This window comes from Botryllus schlosseri, chromosome 12 (genome assembly GCF_051294905.1).
Source record: "Botryllus schlosseri isolate E-star chromosome 12, Bs_hap1, whole genome shotgun sequence".
NCBI lineage: Eukaryota > Metazoa > Chordata > Ascidiacea > Stolidobranchia > Styelidae > Botryllus > Botryllus schlosseri.
This window is the reverse complement of record NC_137247.1, coordinates 4365157-4381321: the sequence shown is the minus strand read 5'-3', so window position 1 is coordinate 4381321 and position 16165 is coordinate 4365157. Positions and strand designations below refer to the sequence as shown.

At 37.7% G+C, this 16165-nt stretch overlaps 1 protein-coding gene and 1 long non-coding RNA gene across 2 annotated transcripts in view; both read right to left on the bottom strand.

The window, feature by feature from the left end:
- Nucleotides 1-16165, bottom strand: part of LOC145452922 (receptor-type tyrosine-protein phosphatase kappa-like) — a 47156-nt gene that overhangs the window by 19329 nt on the left and 11662 nt on the right. The window contains exons 7-14 of the mRNA XM_080331055.1: nucleotides 11908-12054; nucleotides 10954-11171; nucleotides 9450-9566; nucleotides 6392-6515; nucleotides 5146-5258; nucleotides 1538-1736; nucleotides 1080-1231; nucleotides 654-699 (exon numbers count right to left, since the gene is read on the bottom strand). Of these exons, the coding sequence (XP_080187181.1) occupies nucleotides 654-699; nucleotides 1080-1231; nucleotides 1538-1736; nucleotides 5146-5258; nucleotides 6392-6515; nucleotides 9450-9566; nucleotides 10954-11171; nucleotides 11908-12054 (1116 nt within the window). The remainder of the gene's footprint in view (nucleotides 1-653; nucleotides 700-1079; nucleotides 1232-1537; nucleotides 1737-5145; nucleotides 5259-6391; nucleotides 6516-9449; nucleotides 9567-10953; nucleotides 11172-11907; nucleotides 12055-16165) is intronic.
- Nucleotides 13195-16165, bottom strand: LOC145452939 (uncharacterized). Its single transcript, XR_013919594.1, has 2 exons — nucleotides 13670-16165; nucleotides 13195-13523 (listed from the first exon to the last, which is right to left on the bottom strand). It is a non-coding gene; the product is annotated as an uncharacterized LOC145452939 (long non-coding RNA).

The following is a 16165-nucleotide window of genomic DNA, read 5'->3' as shown; positions in this document are numbered from 1 at the left end:
AAGAGTGCAGTGCAGGCAGGCCTTACTTCAATATACAACTCAATAATATATTAATATTGAAATCAGCCTGAATATTTCAGCTGAAAATTGTCAGGGGTAGAGAATTCCAGAGAACATATCAACTACATATCAACAATTATGACATCACAAGCATGAAAATCCAAATCATCGCGGATGGCTTGAGTTTAATGTACTATTTTTGATTTTTCAAGACAGATAATTTGATTTTTCATGCCCGTGAAGTCGTATCAATACACAGTTGAATAGTATATTCATATTGAAATGAGCCCGAAAATTTTCGCCTGACACTCGTCAGGGGTAACCGTCACCAACTAGTAGAGAATTGGAAAGAACATTGCACATCAACAATCGTATTGCAAAATATGACGTAGTCGGCATGAAATTTTGAATACTCAAAACATTAAAGTAGCATGTCCTCTTTGTAGTTTAGAACAAAATTATATTCAGTTATTAATGCTAGATTGTTCCTATTCATATTAATATTGAATTACTATTCCATGAACATATGCATAGCACGCAATCTTTTCACAGCAATAACTACGTTCTACAAATGAATTGCGTGCCGGAAGATTTCGAAAAAAACAACATCAAAGGCAGGTTTACCGCGTGCACATCAACATAAAAGATCTCACCGCTTTTGGGATTGCTGCGTCTTTTGGCGTTTCCGTCAACTTCATTCTAAAGAGATAAACCAAGCATTACGTCATACCAAGACAATCAGAAATTTCTATATTTTCTGAACTAGATTAGTATTTGAATTGTAGCTACCCAGTTTTTTTCCAAATTAGACTAGTACCAGAATTGTAGCTACACATCGTTTTGCAAAGAATGTTAGCAACACAGGCATTTTCCAAATAAGATTAGAACTAGAATTGCTGAATTCGCAAAATCTGGTAATTGAATGAAGTGCAGTTGACATCATTCCAGAGTTCATTCTTACAAGCACGAGAACGGAAAATGTCTGTACACTATACAGTTCCCCTGTAGCATTTTCGGGGAAGAGCAGAAATTAGATTCGACTTTGTACTTGACACCGGTTGAAATCAGCTGCAACTTACTTGATTGGCATCGACCTCTTCGACTACGATGTAGTAAAACGATACGGGCGCGCCGTTGGCTTCCGCGGGCAAGATATTCACGTCGATCGTTGTGGGTGTGCTTGATGTTCCGTTGTCGGGGGTAGGAGATGGGTAAACGCTCATTTTCGGGGCTGCGGAATAAACGCCAACGTCACATAAAAGTATCGGTATACCAGGGTTGTAACGACTCGAGTCACGAATGTTAGGTGACTCGAGTCATTTTTTCAAATGTGTAAAATGACTCGACTCGAGTCAATTTTTGTATTGACTGGGCTTGTACTAGAGGCATTGTGCATGACTCGAACCAAGTAATATGAATTTTTCAGCATCGTTATTTCAGACAACTCGTCTCGAGTCGAGTCATCAAAAAATCCCGACTCGCGTCGTTACAACCCTGGTAAAAAAATCTCCAGTGACAAGAGACTATAGTGACTCACCAGCAATACTCGTGACGCCCTCAATCTCAGTCGCGTTCCCGAAACCTGCCCCCGTTCTTGCTTTGATGCTAAAGATGTAAGTAGTCCCAGAATGCAGGCCGTTAATGGTCAGATTGTGAACGTTATCCGTGGTGTATAGTCCGCTGTCCAGCTGCGGCGCGAAGCTAGGCTGCGTGGACTTGAGTCCGCGATAAATAATCTAAATAGGAAGCGAGTATGAGACTTTGAGTTGGGTTTTCTAGTAGCAGCAGTGAAAAATTTTAGATTCGCAAAACGGTTTATCCCAGAATTATTGATAAAAAGCACGAATAGCTTCGCTTCTACGGGTTGAAATCGCGTCAAATTTGTTTTGCATCTTTTTTGTAGACAGATCGGCACTTCTTCGATAGTAGGAAGACATTGTTAGGGTTGGGGGAGGATATTAGGGTTGTGGAAAGGGATATTAGCATTGGACGTGGGGGATATGTGGGTTGGAGTTGGGTTAGGGTCAAATTAGTGTTAGGGTATCTGAAGATTAGGGTTGGAGGAGGGGGGATATTAGCGTTGGAGGTGGGGGGATATTAAGGTTGGAGGTGGGTTAGGGTCAAAGTTGGGGTTAGGGTATCCCTAGATTAGATTTGGGGTGAGGGCACGGCATCCAACCCTAATATCCCTCCCTAATGTTGGGATACCCTAACCCAGTGGTTCTCAACCTTTTTGGACACGCGCCCCCCTTGGAGATGGTCAAAAAAGTCGCGCCCCCCTGACCCCCCTTGCATTTATCGTCATGTCAAAAAGAGCACATCATCTAATACAGAGGTGGGCAACGATTTTGATAATCATGGCCGCATTTCGATTGCTTATGTAGCGTAAGGCCGCATTCCAGGGCATAGCCGCAATGAACGATCTGGACGCAAAATTCCTATGGTAAACTGTCCATATCCATTCCCGGTGAACTCCGGACTATTATACTTTTCACAATGGCCTATTGTATACACCGAAATCGCGAGTGGCAATGTTATGAATAGTTGCAGGGAGGTGCAAATTGTCGCGCGGAGCGCGAAAATTTTTCAGGGCCGCGAACGAATTGTTATTTCTTGCCAATTCCCATTTCGGCTCAGATTAAGAAGGGCGCTACTGCATTAAAATCGAAAAATGAAGTCTAGTTGAATTGCGCGGAGGGCGAAGAAAATTTCAAGATTAATTAAAATCTCTCGAAAATGCGGGAGTGAATTCGTAATTGCAATTTGCATGTCTACGGCCGCCAACACATACTAATTGAATTAGGCGTCGACGGCCGCTCAAATTCCCTTTTACGGCCGCAGGCTGCCCACCCTTGATCTAATAGTATACCGTAAACCGGGGTAACTTTGGACTTAAGGGTAACTTTGGACACTAAGCAGTAAAAGATTTAAATGGTTATTGATGGAAAAGGGTTGCCGCTGGATGTCCAATTCTTTTTTGTGTGGCAACAGTACCACAAGTAGTCTCAATAGAAGGTGGATTCATTTCACTACCAGATAAACTTGACCCAACATTGATAAATTAATGGCGGGGGTCAATTTCATCAAAATTGATGGCCATTAAACTTCTTACAACCAAACATAGTTAGCATGTGATTCATAGATTCAAAACTTGGCAGCAGATACCTCTAAGCAGTCTTAATCCATGGCAAAAATCTCAGTGGGCTCACCCTTAGATCAATACAAGAAAATGTGATGTCCAAAGTTACCCCGTCAAATTTTATCAGAACGGGGTAACTTTGGACAGTGTAAAATGTCATATTTAGAGCTCTGGAAAGTGGCTGCTTCATCTGTGTCAAAGTGTATGGTCAACTATATTCCTTATTACCGGCCTGATGGCTTTTCAAAATGGAATGAGAAGGTTAATAAATTAGAGTTTGCCAAAATATGAAAAAATGGGTAGGCAATGAGCTGAGAGATTGTAATTGGGTGTAAGCTACTTCAAAAACTTATCACATACTCCTAAAGATGCGCCTGCTGAATACGGGATATCGTAAATTACGACAAATATATCAATCAGAGGAGTTAGGAAAGGGAAAGTCTATCTTTTGAAGAACAGTAATATATTTGAAATCGGCAATAAATCACGTTAACATGTTGAACGTTTGCTGACACTGCCAGTGGGATATCCCGTATCACCATACGTTATTTATATGTCCCAATTGGCGGAGGCATGAGGGAAAATTGAGATAAGAGATGAATAAGGGCCCATTAGCCTTCATAAACTACCAATTTTTTTGTTTTTTTTTTTGGGGGGGGGGGATTAGGTAAAAATCATGCAATAGGCCAGACATATACTATTTTGTTTCAGTTTTAGCCCCTGCTCTCATCAACTCTTACCAAATAAGCCTCATTTACGAGGTTTCATAAACAATTGAGTGTAAAGGCATACAAAAAACTACATTGTCCAAAGTTACCCCACATGCAGGGATAACTTTGGACACGGATACTTTACAAAAATAAGGTACTTATTTATGACCATGAAGATTTTGGATTAGGTAATTCTAATCTATGCTGCATGACCCCTAAAAAACAAAAGACTTGCCTCCCCTGCACCCCAGCATTTCCGAGATACAAAGCGGAATTGTTGAAAATTGTCCAAAGTTACCCCGGTTTACGGTACATAATGTATATCTTACGCCAATTTTGAATCTGCATTCCAGTTGTTGAGTCTTTTACATTGCTGACAAATTTCTCCAAACTTGTTTGAAAATAACAAAAAAACATTGAACAAGACATCCATTAATTAATTTCAAGGTAGGTCACCCTGAGACTAATCCTGATGCTGGTAGTGAGTACAGAGAGCAAGGCGTCGTTCTGTCCTGCCAGGCTAAATTTGATCAGTTTTGGAAATTAATTAAATTGTGTTGATTTATAGCCTAATTGAGGGCGAAACCGGGCAACCTATGTTGCATCTAAGTCTGTCTTAGGCAGTGCAGTTCGCAAGCTACTAACAAGAGCTGCCCAGCGCGACAAGCTTTAGGCTACTGTCAAAGCTATGTAGCAATGAATGACTTACACGTGGGAATTGCTCTCTATATCTCCAAATAATTTCAAAAATTTGCTCAAATGAAGTTGAAATCAGACTATACTCCGTTGAGCGCGGTTGCTAGAGTTTCTATTTTGCAAGCTTTCTTGAATATGGAATAAATTTCATCTTCATTAATCGTCTTCTCATAATGGATGTGAAACACATGTTCAGACACGTACAATTTATACTGACTTCGTCAATTTCTCGCGCCCCCCCTGAGAGCCTCCCGCGCCCCCCAGGTTGAGAACCCCTGCCCTAACCCAACTCCAACCCTAATATCCCAATCTTGGGATAACTCAACCCCAACTTTGAGCCTAACCCTCTCTCAACCCAAATATCCGTCACTCCAAAGGCGGAAAACAATTTATTTTAACGTTTATAAAGTTTGACGTGTTCACGAGAAACATTCGTTGGTGATCACGGTGAACATTGTTCGATGCCTTCCTACTCGACAGTTTTGTGGGCTTGACAGTAAAATTCGAAATTTATTTTCAATTTTTTTATAATAAATCCAAAATTAAAAAAAAAACGTTCAAGAGTAGGCATTATGACACAAAACCGAATAAATAACGTACCTGGTATGCCACGATTTCACCGTTAAGCACCAGAGGCTCCTCCCATCGTAACGTTACCGCGGTTTCATTTGCGTCGACCACTTCGAAAGATTCCGCAGGTATAGGCCCGGGAGCTGCAAATGATATCGACCGTAATCTAACATAAGCGTGGCAAAAGTGCTCAAATTAATGTTCAAAAATTACTTTTTTCTCAAATTGTACTGGCTACTTGATAAAATTCTTAGGTTTCCTAATTTAAGCATACACACCGAATTTGGTTCAATTCCAGCCAGTAGCCGCATTGTTACAGGAGAAGAAAGTTTCTATTTACTATATAAAAATAAATAATATAAAAATTGAAAAGTTTCTGTTCACCCCAGTGTTAGGTTGTCTATAGAAACGATGTTCACCAAATTTGGTTCAATTCCAACCAGTGGAAGCGGAGTTATTGCCGTCGAAAAATTTGGATTTCAATAAAATAGTATTTACGGTGGGCACACCTATGATAAATAATTAAAGAATTGGTCACCGTAAATACTACTTTATTGATAATCCAAATTTTTCGACGGCAATAACTCCGCTTCCACTGGTTGGAATTGAACCAAATTTGGTGTGTAGGCTTAAATTAGGTAACCTAACAATTTTATCAAGTAGCCAGTACGATTTGAGAAAAAAAGTCATTTTTGAACACCCCTATTGTACACACACCATTTGAGATGACAAGTCTTTGCGAAAGATTTGCCCGAATAAAAAAACTTTCGGATTCTAGGCATACCCAACATTTATTCCGTTGCAAGTCAACGTATATTAGCGACTTATTATCGGTATCATGACTGTAACCAGGGCACAAGGTTCGGAGTCACGAGTCAATAAAACTTCAACAGTTCTGACTCGAGTCAAGTCAAGTCATTTAACCCACCACTGAGTCAGTTCCGAGTCCAAGTCATAGAATTCATTGTGAATATTGAGTTCAAGTCACTTTTTTCAAACGCTTGGGCCCTAGCATTCGCAGCATACTCATTTTTCTCACTTGTAATCTTTATTCACACAAATATAACACAATTCTAGGGCTATTTTCCAAGTATCAGTCCTGATACACAGGACTCGAATGAATCATAACGGCGTGTCTCGAGTACAAGTCGAGTCGATACACAGAGTGACTCAAGTCGAGTCCAAGTAATTGTCCAAATTTAAAAAAACGACTCAAATCGAGTCAACATAAAATTGCGACTCGAGTCATTACGACCCTGTTATAAAGTGCACTCACCGGCTTGTCCTGTTGTAGCTTGCAAACTGCGCGTTTCTATAGCCCCCCTTGAGTTGTCAAGCACAATTTTAACTTCGTATCTTGTGTAGGGCGAAAGGTTGTAGATGATTGCAAAATCGGTGTCCTGTAAAGTATAAAATTAGCAAAACTGCGGTAAAACATAGTTTAACACGGAAGGAAAAACCAATAGGGCTATTACATTATCAATATTCTTTTTGAAGAGCTTTTTTGAGGTACAGAACTTCACTATAGAACCAAATAATACATTCACATTGACATGCACTCAAAATATTCGGCTGACACTCGTCAGGGGTAACCGTCAGCAACTAATAGACAGTTCAAAAGAACATATTCACATATGCTGATATACTCGGGTTCATTTCAATATCGCTATATTGCACAATTAAGGAGGATATTGCTGATAATAGGCTAATGTATTGTTGGATTATCAGACACACCTAATCTTCAAGTGGATGATAATTGGCCTAATTAGAGCGAAACGGGGGTAATCTAATTCGTGAAATGTTTCTGCACCCCAATCTTAATTCTAATCCAATTTCTGCTATTTCTTGAAAACGATACAGAACTGAATTGTGCGAAATAAGCCAAGCTTGGTCTGCAGACATGCTTACGATAACGACTTACATCTTGGATGAGCTGTGATTTGATGATACAAACTGAAATTCACTAAATTTCCAAGATTTTACGAATTCAGTAATTCTAATCTAATTTGGAAAAAAAGTGTGTAGCTGTAATTCCAATTTTAATCTGATTTGGGAAAAAATGTAGCCCTAATTCCAATTTTAATCTGATTTGGAAAAGAGAGTGTAGTCACAATTATAATTTTAATCTAATTTGAAAAAATGTGTGAAGCCAATAGCCATAATTATAACTCAAGTCTAATTTGGAAAAAACTGTGTAGCTATAATTCCAATTTTAATCTAATTTGGACAAAGTGTGTAGTAACAATTATAATTCTAGTCTAATTTGGAAAAAAACTGTGTAGCTGTAATTCCAATTTTAATCTACATCATTTGAAAAAAAACTGTGTAGTCACAATTTAAATTATAGTCTAATTTGGAAAAAAAAGTTATAGTTATAATTACAATTTTAATTCAATTTGGAAAAAAGTGTGTAGCCAATAGCTACAATTCTAATTCTAGTATAACTTGCTTGCTGTAATTCTGATTTTAATCTACATAATTTGAAAAAAACTGTGTAGTCACAATTTAAATTATAGACAAATTTGGAAAAAAAAGTTATAGTTATAATTACAATTTTAATTCAATTTGGAAAAAAGTGTGTAGCCAATAGCTACAATTCTAATTCTAGTATAACTTGCTTGCTGTAATTCTGATTTTAATCTAATTTGGAAAAAAGTGTGTACGGCAGTCACAATCATAATAGTAGTCTAATTTGGAAAAAAAGATGTAGCTATAATTCTAATTTTAATCTAATTTGGAAAAAAGGTATAGCCATAATTCTAATTCTAGTATAATTTGAATAAAAAAACTGTAGCTAGACGGTAATTCTAATTCTAATCACACAATAACCAAATGTTTTAACCCTTTCTGATCGGCCGGCCTACTGACCAAAATTTTACTGCATCCACAATAAAGACGATAAAATGTCATCCATATGGCTTAAATCGACGCCCAATATATTGCAGTTAAGCTGGAGTAGCCGCCCAGCGGTCTGAGATACTCTTACGGCTCAGACGCCAGAGGGAATAGCGGTGTGCGAGAAAATGTTCTCGATTTCTTGAAAATAAAATACAATTTTGTTCTTGTATATCTCCTGACGTCATACTTAGGCCCTTTCTTGGTATATAACCACCTGATTGCGTTTCGCATGAATCTCTACGTTCCAACGAGACATTACACGCTACTATAGCGCTTCATAGCCCAGCGCTACGATCTTGGAAAGGTAGACATGATAAGCCAAATCACGCGGCCTCCGCCGATGAGTAATCGATTACGTAATCGTGTAATCTCTCTGAAGGCGATTCACTTCCAATTCTACATAACATAGTAACTATTTTATATATCTCCATGCTATTGAAGTGGTATCAACCCCAATGACTTGTTATATGTAACTTGCCACTGCATAACGGATTCGTAAGTATACACATATTGGCTTATTCGACACTGCCCAGTGCCCATATACGCTCGAGAAGTCATTTCATGTGATACATTATTGCTTTATTTCACATCAATTTGAACTGTATTCTACACGGCTAATGTTCCATGTATGATCAACAGTAGTCATAGAAGCCAACAGTAACTACGTGTGCCTTCTAAACCGATATATAACTGCCTCTATATGATGTTGTTATTACAGGCTCTGGTACCAAAATAGCCAAACTCTCACGCTTATTGTGTAGTGTTCGGGCTGGTGTCGGCTTTCTTATACAATACTAAACCCCATGATAGGGATATTGATGAATATGTCAGGATAATGGCCAACTATATGTACAATTTGCAATTGCCTGAAGCAATTGTACACCTGTTTGAATCCGCAACGAGTCGGATGAACTTACGCAGCCATGATTTTTACGTAATAAGGTATTGCTTTCTTTCACGTCGATTTGAAACATCTCTACGTGCTAATCTTCGATATAAGGACTTTCATAGAATAGTATGACCAACAACAAGTCATAGAAGATAACTGTAATTGATTATATGACGTCTAGAACGGAAGATACAATGGTTTATATTCCAGGTGTTCATTCACGCGAACATCATTACAAAATTACTTTTGCGGGAAACGTTTTTGCGTGTTCAATCTGCATTTCAAGCAGGATATACATTGATATAATAGGTTGAACATGGTCTTATGTATGCGTATTCATAATAACTATCCATATAAATCGATTGTTACAGTTTAGAAAGTAATGCAGGTCGAGCTATCTTAGAATAAATAACGACTCCTCCGTGTTAAACGATCGCGGACCAGTATACTGGTCCGCCGGTTGCAAAGGGTTAATACATAAATTGCAATCATAACCAAGATACGGATATATTTGTGATGCCATGAACGAAAGAAACCTCAGACTTACCATGTCGACATGAATTCTCTTGAATTTGGTCCTTTCTCCTGAATCGGCTGCGACGTCTCTGCGATACTTGACGATGTACGAGTGGTAATGACACTGGGTGATGCTGAAGTCTGGGACCTTGGTACAAATATGATACTACCATTACAGAACAACAGCAATTATGACCAGCAAAACACCAAACGTGTACAATCTATATAAGTTGTTCTTTCTTGAATTCTGATTTGCTTTTCAAAAAAATTTCAAAAAATTTTCAGCGGTTCAAAAAGTTGTTGCGATTTAAATTTCTCTTGTCACTAGATGGCGTGACAATAGCCTGGACGGTGTGTAATCACAGAATTATGAATGAAAAACTCAAATAACTTTGCTTCAACGGCTTGGAATTGTGTCAAATTTGTTTTGCATCATTTTTGTAGACAACATAACATTTTCATGAGGTTGTCATTAAAATTTGAAAATAACTTTCAACGTTTTTCATAATAAATTCAAAATTTTCACATCTACCGGTTGGCTAATTCCATTATAACTTAGCAAGGGCTGTAATGCATACCCTCAGAACTGTCCAATATTTACAAGTTTTTTTTTTTCAATTCTGGGTACATTTAAAAAATTTAATCGAAAAATTTCCGGCGGTTCAAAAGATAACACAATTCAAAATTCTCTTGTCAATAGGTGGCGCTGCAGGTAAAAATCTTCAAAATCCGTCTTTTCTGCTTCAACGATGGGGGAGAATCAATTAAAATGTCTAATAATCCAATTCTGGGGCCAAGGAACTGAAAAAGATCAACTTTTTCGCTCTAAACTCGAAGGAAAAGAAGTTTCGGACAAAAAAAATTGTAAAATGTAGGCCTACTTTGAAGCAGTATGATTGATAAAAAATCGGATTTTTAAATTAATCTCTATTCCACAACGAAATCGCAAAAAAAATTTCTTTTGCGTTCCGTAATTGGTTATAATAGTGGTTACGGTGCGCAGCGTTTTTTTTTAGCCAATTCAATCAGTGAATCCCCGGAATCCGGGAAAAAAGGTAATTTTTGAACAACCCTAACGCGCAATAATTCTGATTCTAGTCTTATTTGGAAAAAACTGTGTACCTGTAATTGCAATTTTAATCTAATAATGTGGAAAATGTGGGTAGCCATAATTCTGATTGCAGTCTGAGTTGAAATATAAAAAAAAAAACTGTAGCTACAATTCCAATTTTTATCCAATTTGGAAAAGTGTGTAGCCATAATACTAATGCTAGTGTGATTTGGAAAAAAACTATAATTCTAATTCTAATCTAGGTTGGAAAAGCTGGAGGTTTTCTAGTCTTCCAAAAATCGAAGCCAACATAATAGTGAGTACCAGTCGAGTCAATAAACAAATCAACTTGAGTCGAGTCAAGTCATTAGAATCGAGTAAACCACAATAAATTCAGATCGACGATAACTGCAATACGATTCATACGGGAACAAACTGAATTCCGTGAAATGAAATAATAAAAGCATAAAACGAAAAACCATACCTTCCACATGACTTTCAGTTCATTTGACGCCATGGCCTGAATCTGAACATCGCCGACCGGTTTCAGCGGCACACCGCACATCGTCGTCACGTTTCGGGCCGGCCCGGGCACTCCGCGCCCCCCTTTGCCAGGACGGGCCAGCGTCACTCTTAGTTCGTAGGTCGTGTCGGGCCGCAAATGCCATATGTGATAAAATTTCGTGGAGATCTCGTGTGCGTCTGTAAATGAGTATGAATAGTATGCTCGTATTGAAATGAGCCCGAATATTTTCGGCTGACTCTCGTCAGGAGCAATCGTCAGCAACTAGCAGAGAATTTGAAAGTATATTGTTTATCAACAATCTCTACTAGTTGCTGACGAGTGTCAGTCGAAATAATTCATTATTTGTTATACTTTTTAAATTTATGATTACATGTTATAGAGAATAATACATCTTATTGAGAATAGTACGTTACCGGCAGGGTTGCAATGACTCGAGTCGATGACTTGACTGGGACAGAGTAATGTGACTCGAGTCTCAGACGGTTAAAACCAACGTCTCATTGAAATTTCGAAGAATAGTAAAGTAACAACACTTTCAGTATTTCAGCTATTGGTACTGGTACTTGAAAATGCGACCAGAAACTGCTAAAAGTGAGGAAAATTAGTATATTATTTTGAATGCGAACCATTCGATATCAGCAAACAGAGTTATAAAAAGTAGTTGAACAAGACTTCAACTGGAAACTGAGCAGTAAACGCAATGACTCGGACTCGAGTCACAATACCATGACTCGGGCATCTGCTTGCTGACTTGGACTCGGACTTGACTCGGCGGCGAACTAAAAGTGACTCGACTTCACTCGAGTCAAAACTATAAAAGTGAGATTGACTTGTGACTTGGAGCCTCGCGACTTGGTTACAACCCTGCTTATAGTTACCAGTATGTGTACAGTGCAATGCAGTGGCACTTACCTGACCATAACCCTTGAAGAGGTCTGTAGCTGAGCACATTTTGTATGATAGGCGGGTCACCCTGGAACTTATCGCTGTTCAGCGAAACGTTTAAGTACGTAGATCCGATGGCGTAGACGTTAGGAGGATATTGGGGTACCGGAGGCACTGTGAAATAAAGGTATCGCGTAAGAATCGAGTGGCAAATTAAACACAAAGTCAAGGTTTCCGCATGAATCTGATAGTGAACTGTCATCGTTCTCAATACTGCATAGGCTATCATATCAAATCAAATCACAAACTAGCTAAGATCTTTTGGGGTTAAAATTCAGACTTGTACAAAGTAACGGGTGCTTGAAATGTACAACTAGAACTAGAACTACTCACTTTTCAATACTCGCAACTAGAACTAGAACTAAACACTTTTAAAAACTCGCAACTAGAACTAGAACTACTCACTTTTCAATACTTGCAACTAGAACTAGAACTACTCACTTTTCAATACTTGCAACTAGAACTAGAACTACTCACTTTTCAATACAACTAGAACTAGAACTACTCACTTTTCAATACTCGCAACTAGAACTAGAACTACACACTTTTAAAAACTCGCAACTAGAACTAGAACTACTCACTTTTCAATACTTGCAACTAGAACTAGAACTACACACTTTTAAAAACTCGCAACTAGAACTAGAACTACTCACTTTTCAATACTTGCAACTAGAACTAGAACTACACACTTTTAAAAACTCGCAACTAGAACTAGAACTACTCACTTTTCAATACTTGCAACTAGAACTAGAACTACTCACTTTTAAAAACTCGCAACTAGAACTAGAACTACTCACTTTTCAATACTTGCAACTAGAACTAGAACTACTCACTTTTCAATACTCGCAACTAGAAATAGAACTACTCACTTTTCAATACTTGCAACTAGAACTAGAACTACACACTTTTAAAAACTCGCAACTAGAACTAGAACTACTCACTTTTCAATACTTGCAACTAGAACTAGAACTACACACTTTTAAAAACTCGCAACTAGAACTAGAACTACTCCCTTTTCAATACTTGCAACTAGAACTAGAACTACTCACTTTTAAAAACTCGCAACTAGAACTAGAACTACTCACTTTTCAATACTTGCAACTAGAACTAGAACTACTCACTTTTCAATATTTGCAACTAGAACTAGAACTACTCACTTTTCAACACAACTAGAACTAGAACTACTCACTTTTCAATACTCGCAACTAGAACTAGAACTACTCACTTTTCAATACTTGCAACTCGAACTACTGGTACAACACTCACTTTTTAATACTAGCAACTAGAAATAGAACTACTCACTTTTCAATACTATCAACTAGAACTACTCAATTCTCGATACTTGCAACTAGAACTGGAGCTACTCTTTTCAATTCCGACCAGTACAAGCGAAGTTATTGTAGTACAAAAGTTGGGATCTGGGAAAAATAGTATTTAAGGCAGTAAATTCTTTGCTTCTTTAGGCCTAATATAGATATACCCACCGTAAATACTATGATTTCAAAAACTAAATTTTGAACATCAGCAAATTCTACGGGTTGGAATGGAGACAAATTTGTTGTGCATCGTTTATTTCAGACAACCTAACAATTTTATGAGGTAGCCAGCAAAATTTGAAAAAATTATATTTATTTTTATTGAACAAATCGAAAACTTTCGACTATAATAACTCCGCTTCCGCTGGTTTGAATTGAGCCAAAATCGGTGGGCAGCATATTTTTTAGATAACCTAACAATTTATCAAGTAGCCAGAGAAATGTAAAAAAAAAGTTCTTTTCGAACAGCCCTATTGTAAATGTACAAGTCTGCAAGGGGCTGTACTAAAATCAGTACCAGGGCTGAAAGACTGCAACATCCCTCTCAACAATGTCAAAATCTCGGTTTATACTTGAAGCCTAGTCTTTAGTCACCCTATTAAGGAATATCAATCACAATCACTGAAAACAAAAAACAGCACAACCAGCCAATAACGCCAGCCGTAGTAACGCCTCGAGGCAAAGTGGAAAATTAATCCGGAATTCAGGTAGCCACAATTAAAACGTGACAAGATCCGCCCGCCTAGACGCTAAGCCAAAAACAAACCTCAAAACGGGTGTTAAAAGCCTATTACAAGGAAAAAGGTAAGATCACGCTACATATCCTTTGTTAGCAAATGTAAAAAGGTGCTTATTACGTGCCATTATGGTAATTGTCATAATTCCAAAACGCTGTCAAGAGGTTAGCACTAAGGAGCGATTCTTGAGGTCCGTAAGCCTACTTGTGTCAATCAATACCTAACCAGAGTGAGTATGAATGGGGGAAATTGTCAACACATCGATTGAATGCTTGGCATGACAATGAAAACTACACAAGATTAACTCAGAGCGTATGTACTTCAAGGTTTTCACAAACACTGGTATTTCATATGAGAATGTTAGAAAGAGATACAGAACTTAGTATAAAATTGAATAATATATTCATTAGGGGTGTTCAAAAATGACTTGTTTTCTCAAATTGTACCAGTAAAATTGTTAGGTTACCTAATTTAAGCCTACACATCAAATTTGGTTCAATTCCAGCCAGTAGCCGCATTGCTACAAGAGAAGAAAGTTTCTAGTTATAAATAAACCAAAAATTTTCTGTTCACCTCATGAAAGTGTTAGGTTGTCTATAGAGACGATGTCCACCAAATTTGGCTCAATACCAACCAGTGGAAGCGGAGTTATTGCCGACGAAAAATTTGGATTCGAATAAAATAGTATTTACGGTGCGCACAATTACAATAAATAATTAAAGAATTGGTCAGCGTATGCGTAAATGCTATTTTATTGATAATCCAAATTTTTCGACGGCAGTAACTCCGCTTCCTCCGGTTGAATTGAACCAAATTTGGTGGACATCGTTTCTATAGACAACCTAACACTTTGAGGCGAACAGAAAATTTTGAAATTTTTGTTTATTTATTTTTATATAATAAATAGAAACTTTCTTCTCCTGTAGCAATGCGGCTACTGGCTGGAATTGAACCAAATTTGATGTGTAGGCTTAAATTAGGTAACCTAACAATTTTATCAAGTAGCCAGTACGATTTGAGAAAAAAAGTCATTTTTGACTACCCCTAATATTCATATTGATGTAAACCAGAATAGTTTTGGCTGACACTCGGGGGTGATCATCAGTCTTCTTTTTTCTAATAGTTTCGCTTCTGCACGTTAGAATTGAGCAAAATTTGCTGTGCAGCGTTTTTTCCACCAATTTCATCAAAATAGCCAATAAAATTTTTAAAAAAGGTTATTTTAAAAAAATCTTACCAATCATATCTGGCACTGGCATGCCATGTCGATCTCAACACAACGTTACATTGATTTGATAACTCGCACAGCAAAGGCAAACTAATACCAAACGAAAAAGCTCACAACAAATGTTCTTTTGGACGCGTCACGTGCGACCACCATTCATTGCAAAACGCCATGAAACTCCCGGCCCGTCATGTCAACAAATACAACTCGGAACAAACCGTGATTATTTACACAGAGTCGGGAGAAATTCCAAGCGGAACTATTCCCGTGAAAAGCAGCCGTCTAAAACGCTGACAACTTTTGCATGTAACGAAATTAAAATGGCTCATTCTCGAAATTTTGATTTTTCATGCAAGGAATACTAGGAATTATTTTTGAGGATGAAAATATCATGCGATCAACTCGAAAATTTGTAGGTTTACATATCTCGGGATGCTTGACAACATGAAATGCTTTTTGTTTGTATAAGGGTTTCACCCCTGTGGGTTCACTAAAGTAAAAAATATACAATTTTTCCAATTTCTCAGAAAAATGAATTTTTTTTTGTTGGAATAAATAACATTTCAGCTTTTTCTTTAGAATGATCTGAATCCTGAAGACAGTACAGAGCATTCAGAAAAAAAATTCAATGAAAAGTTGCGCCATGAAAATTTTTTCGAAAAGTTGCAGAAAAATCACAAGATCCAATGAAAGTCGAAAAAACCTTGACCGTTTACGACCAAATTTTGATCGAAGTCGGGATGAGTCCGGATTTCAGAAAGATTGCTAGATTAGTTTTGGAGTTATGGGTGTCTATAGTGAATCAGCCAATCTCAACGATTCGAAATTTCATGCCGGTGACGTCATATTTTGGGATACAATGCTCTTTCCCATCCTCTAATAGTTGCTGACGATTACCCCTGACGAGTGTCAGCCGAAAATTCGTTTTTTTTTTTCAATATGAGTAT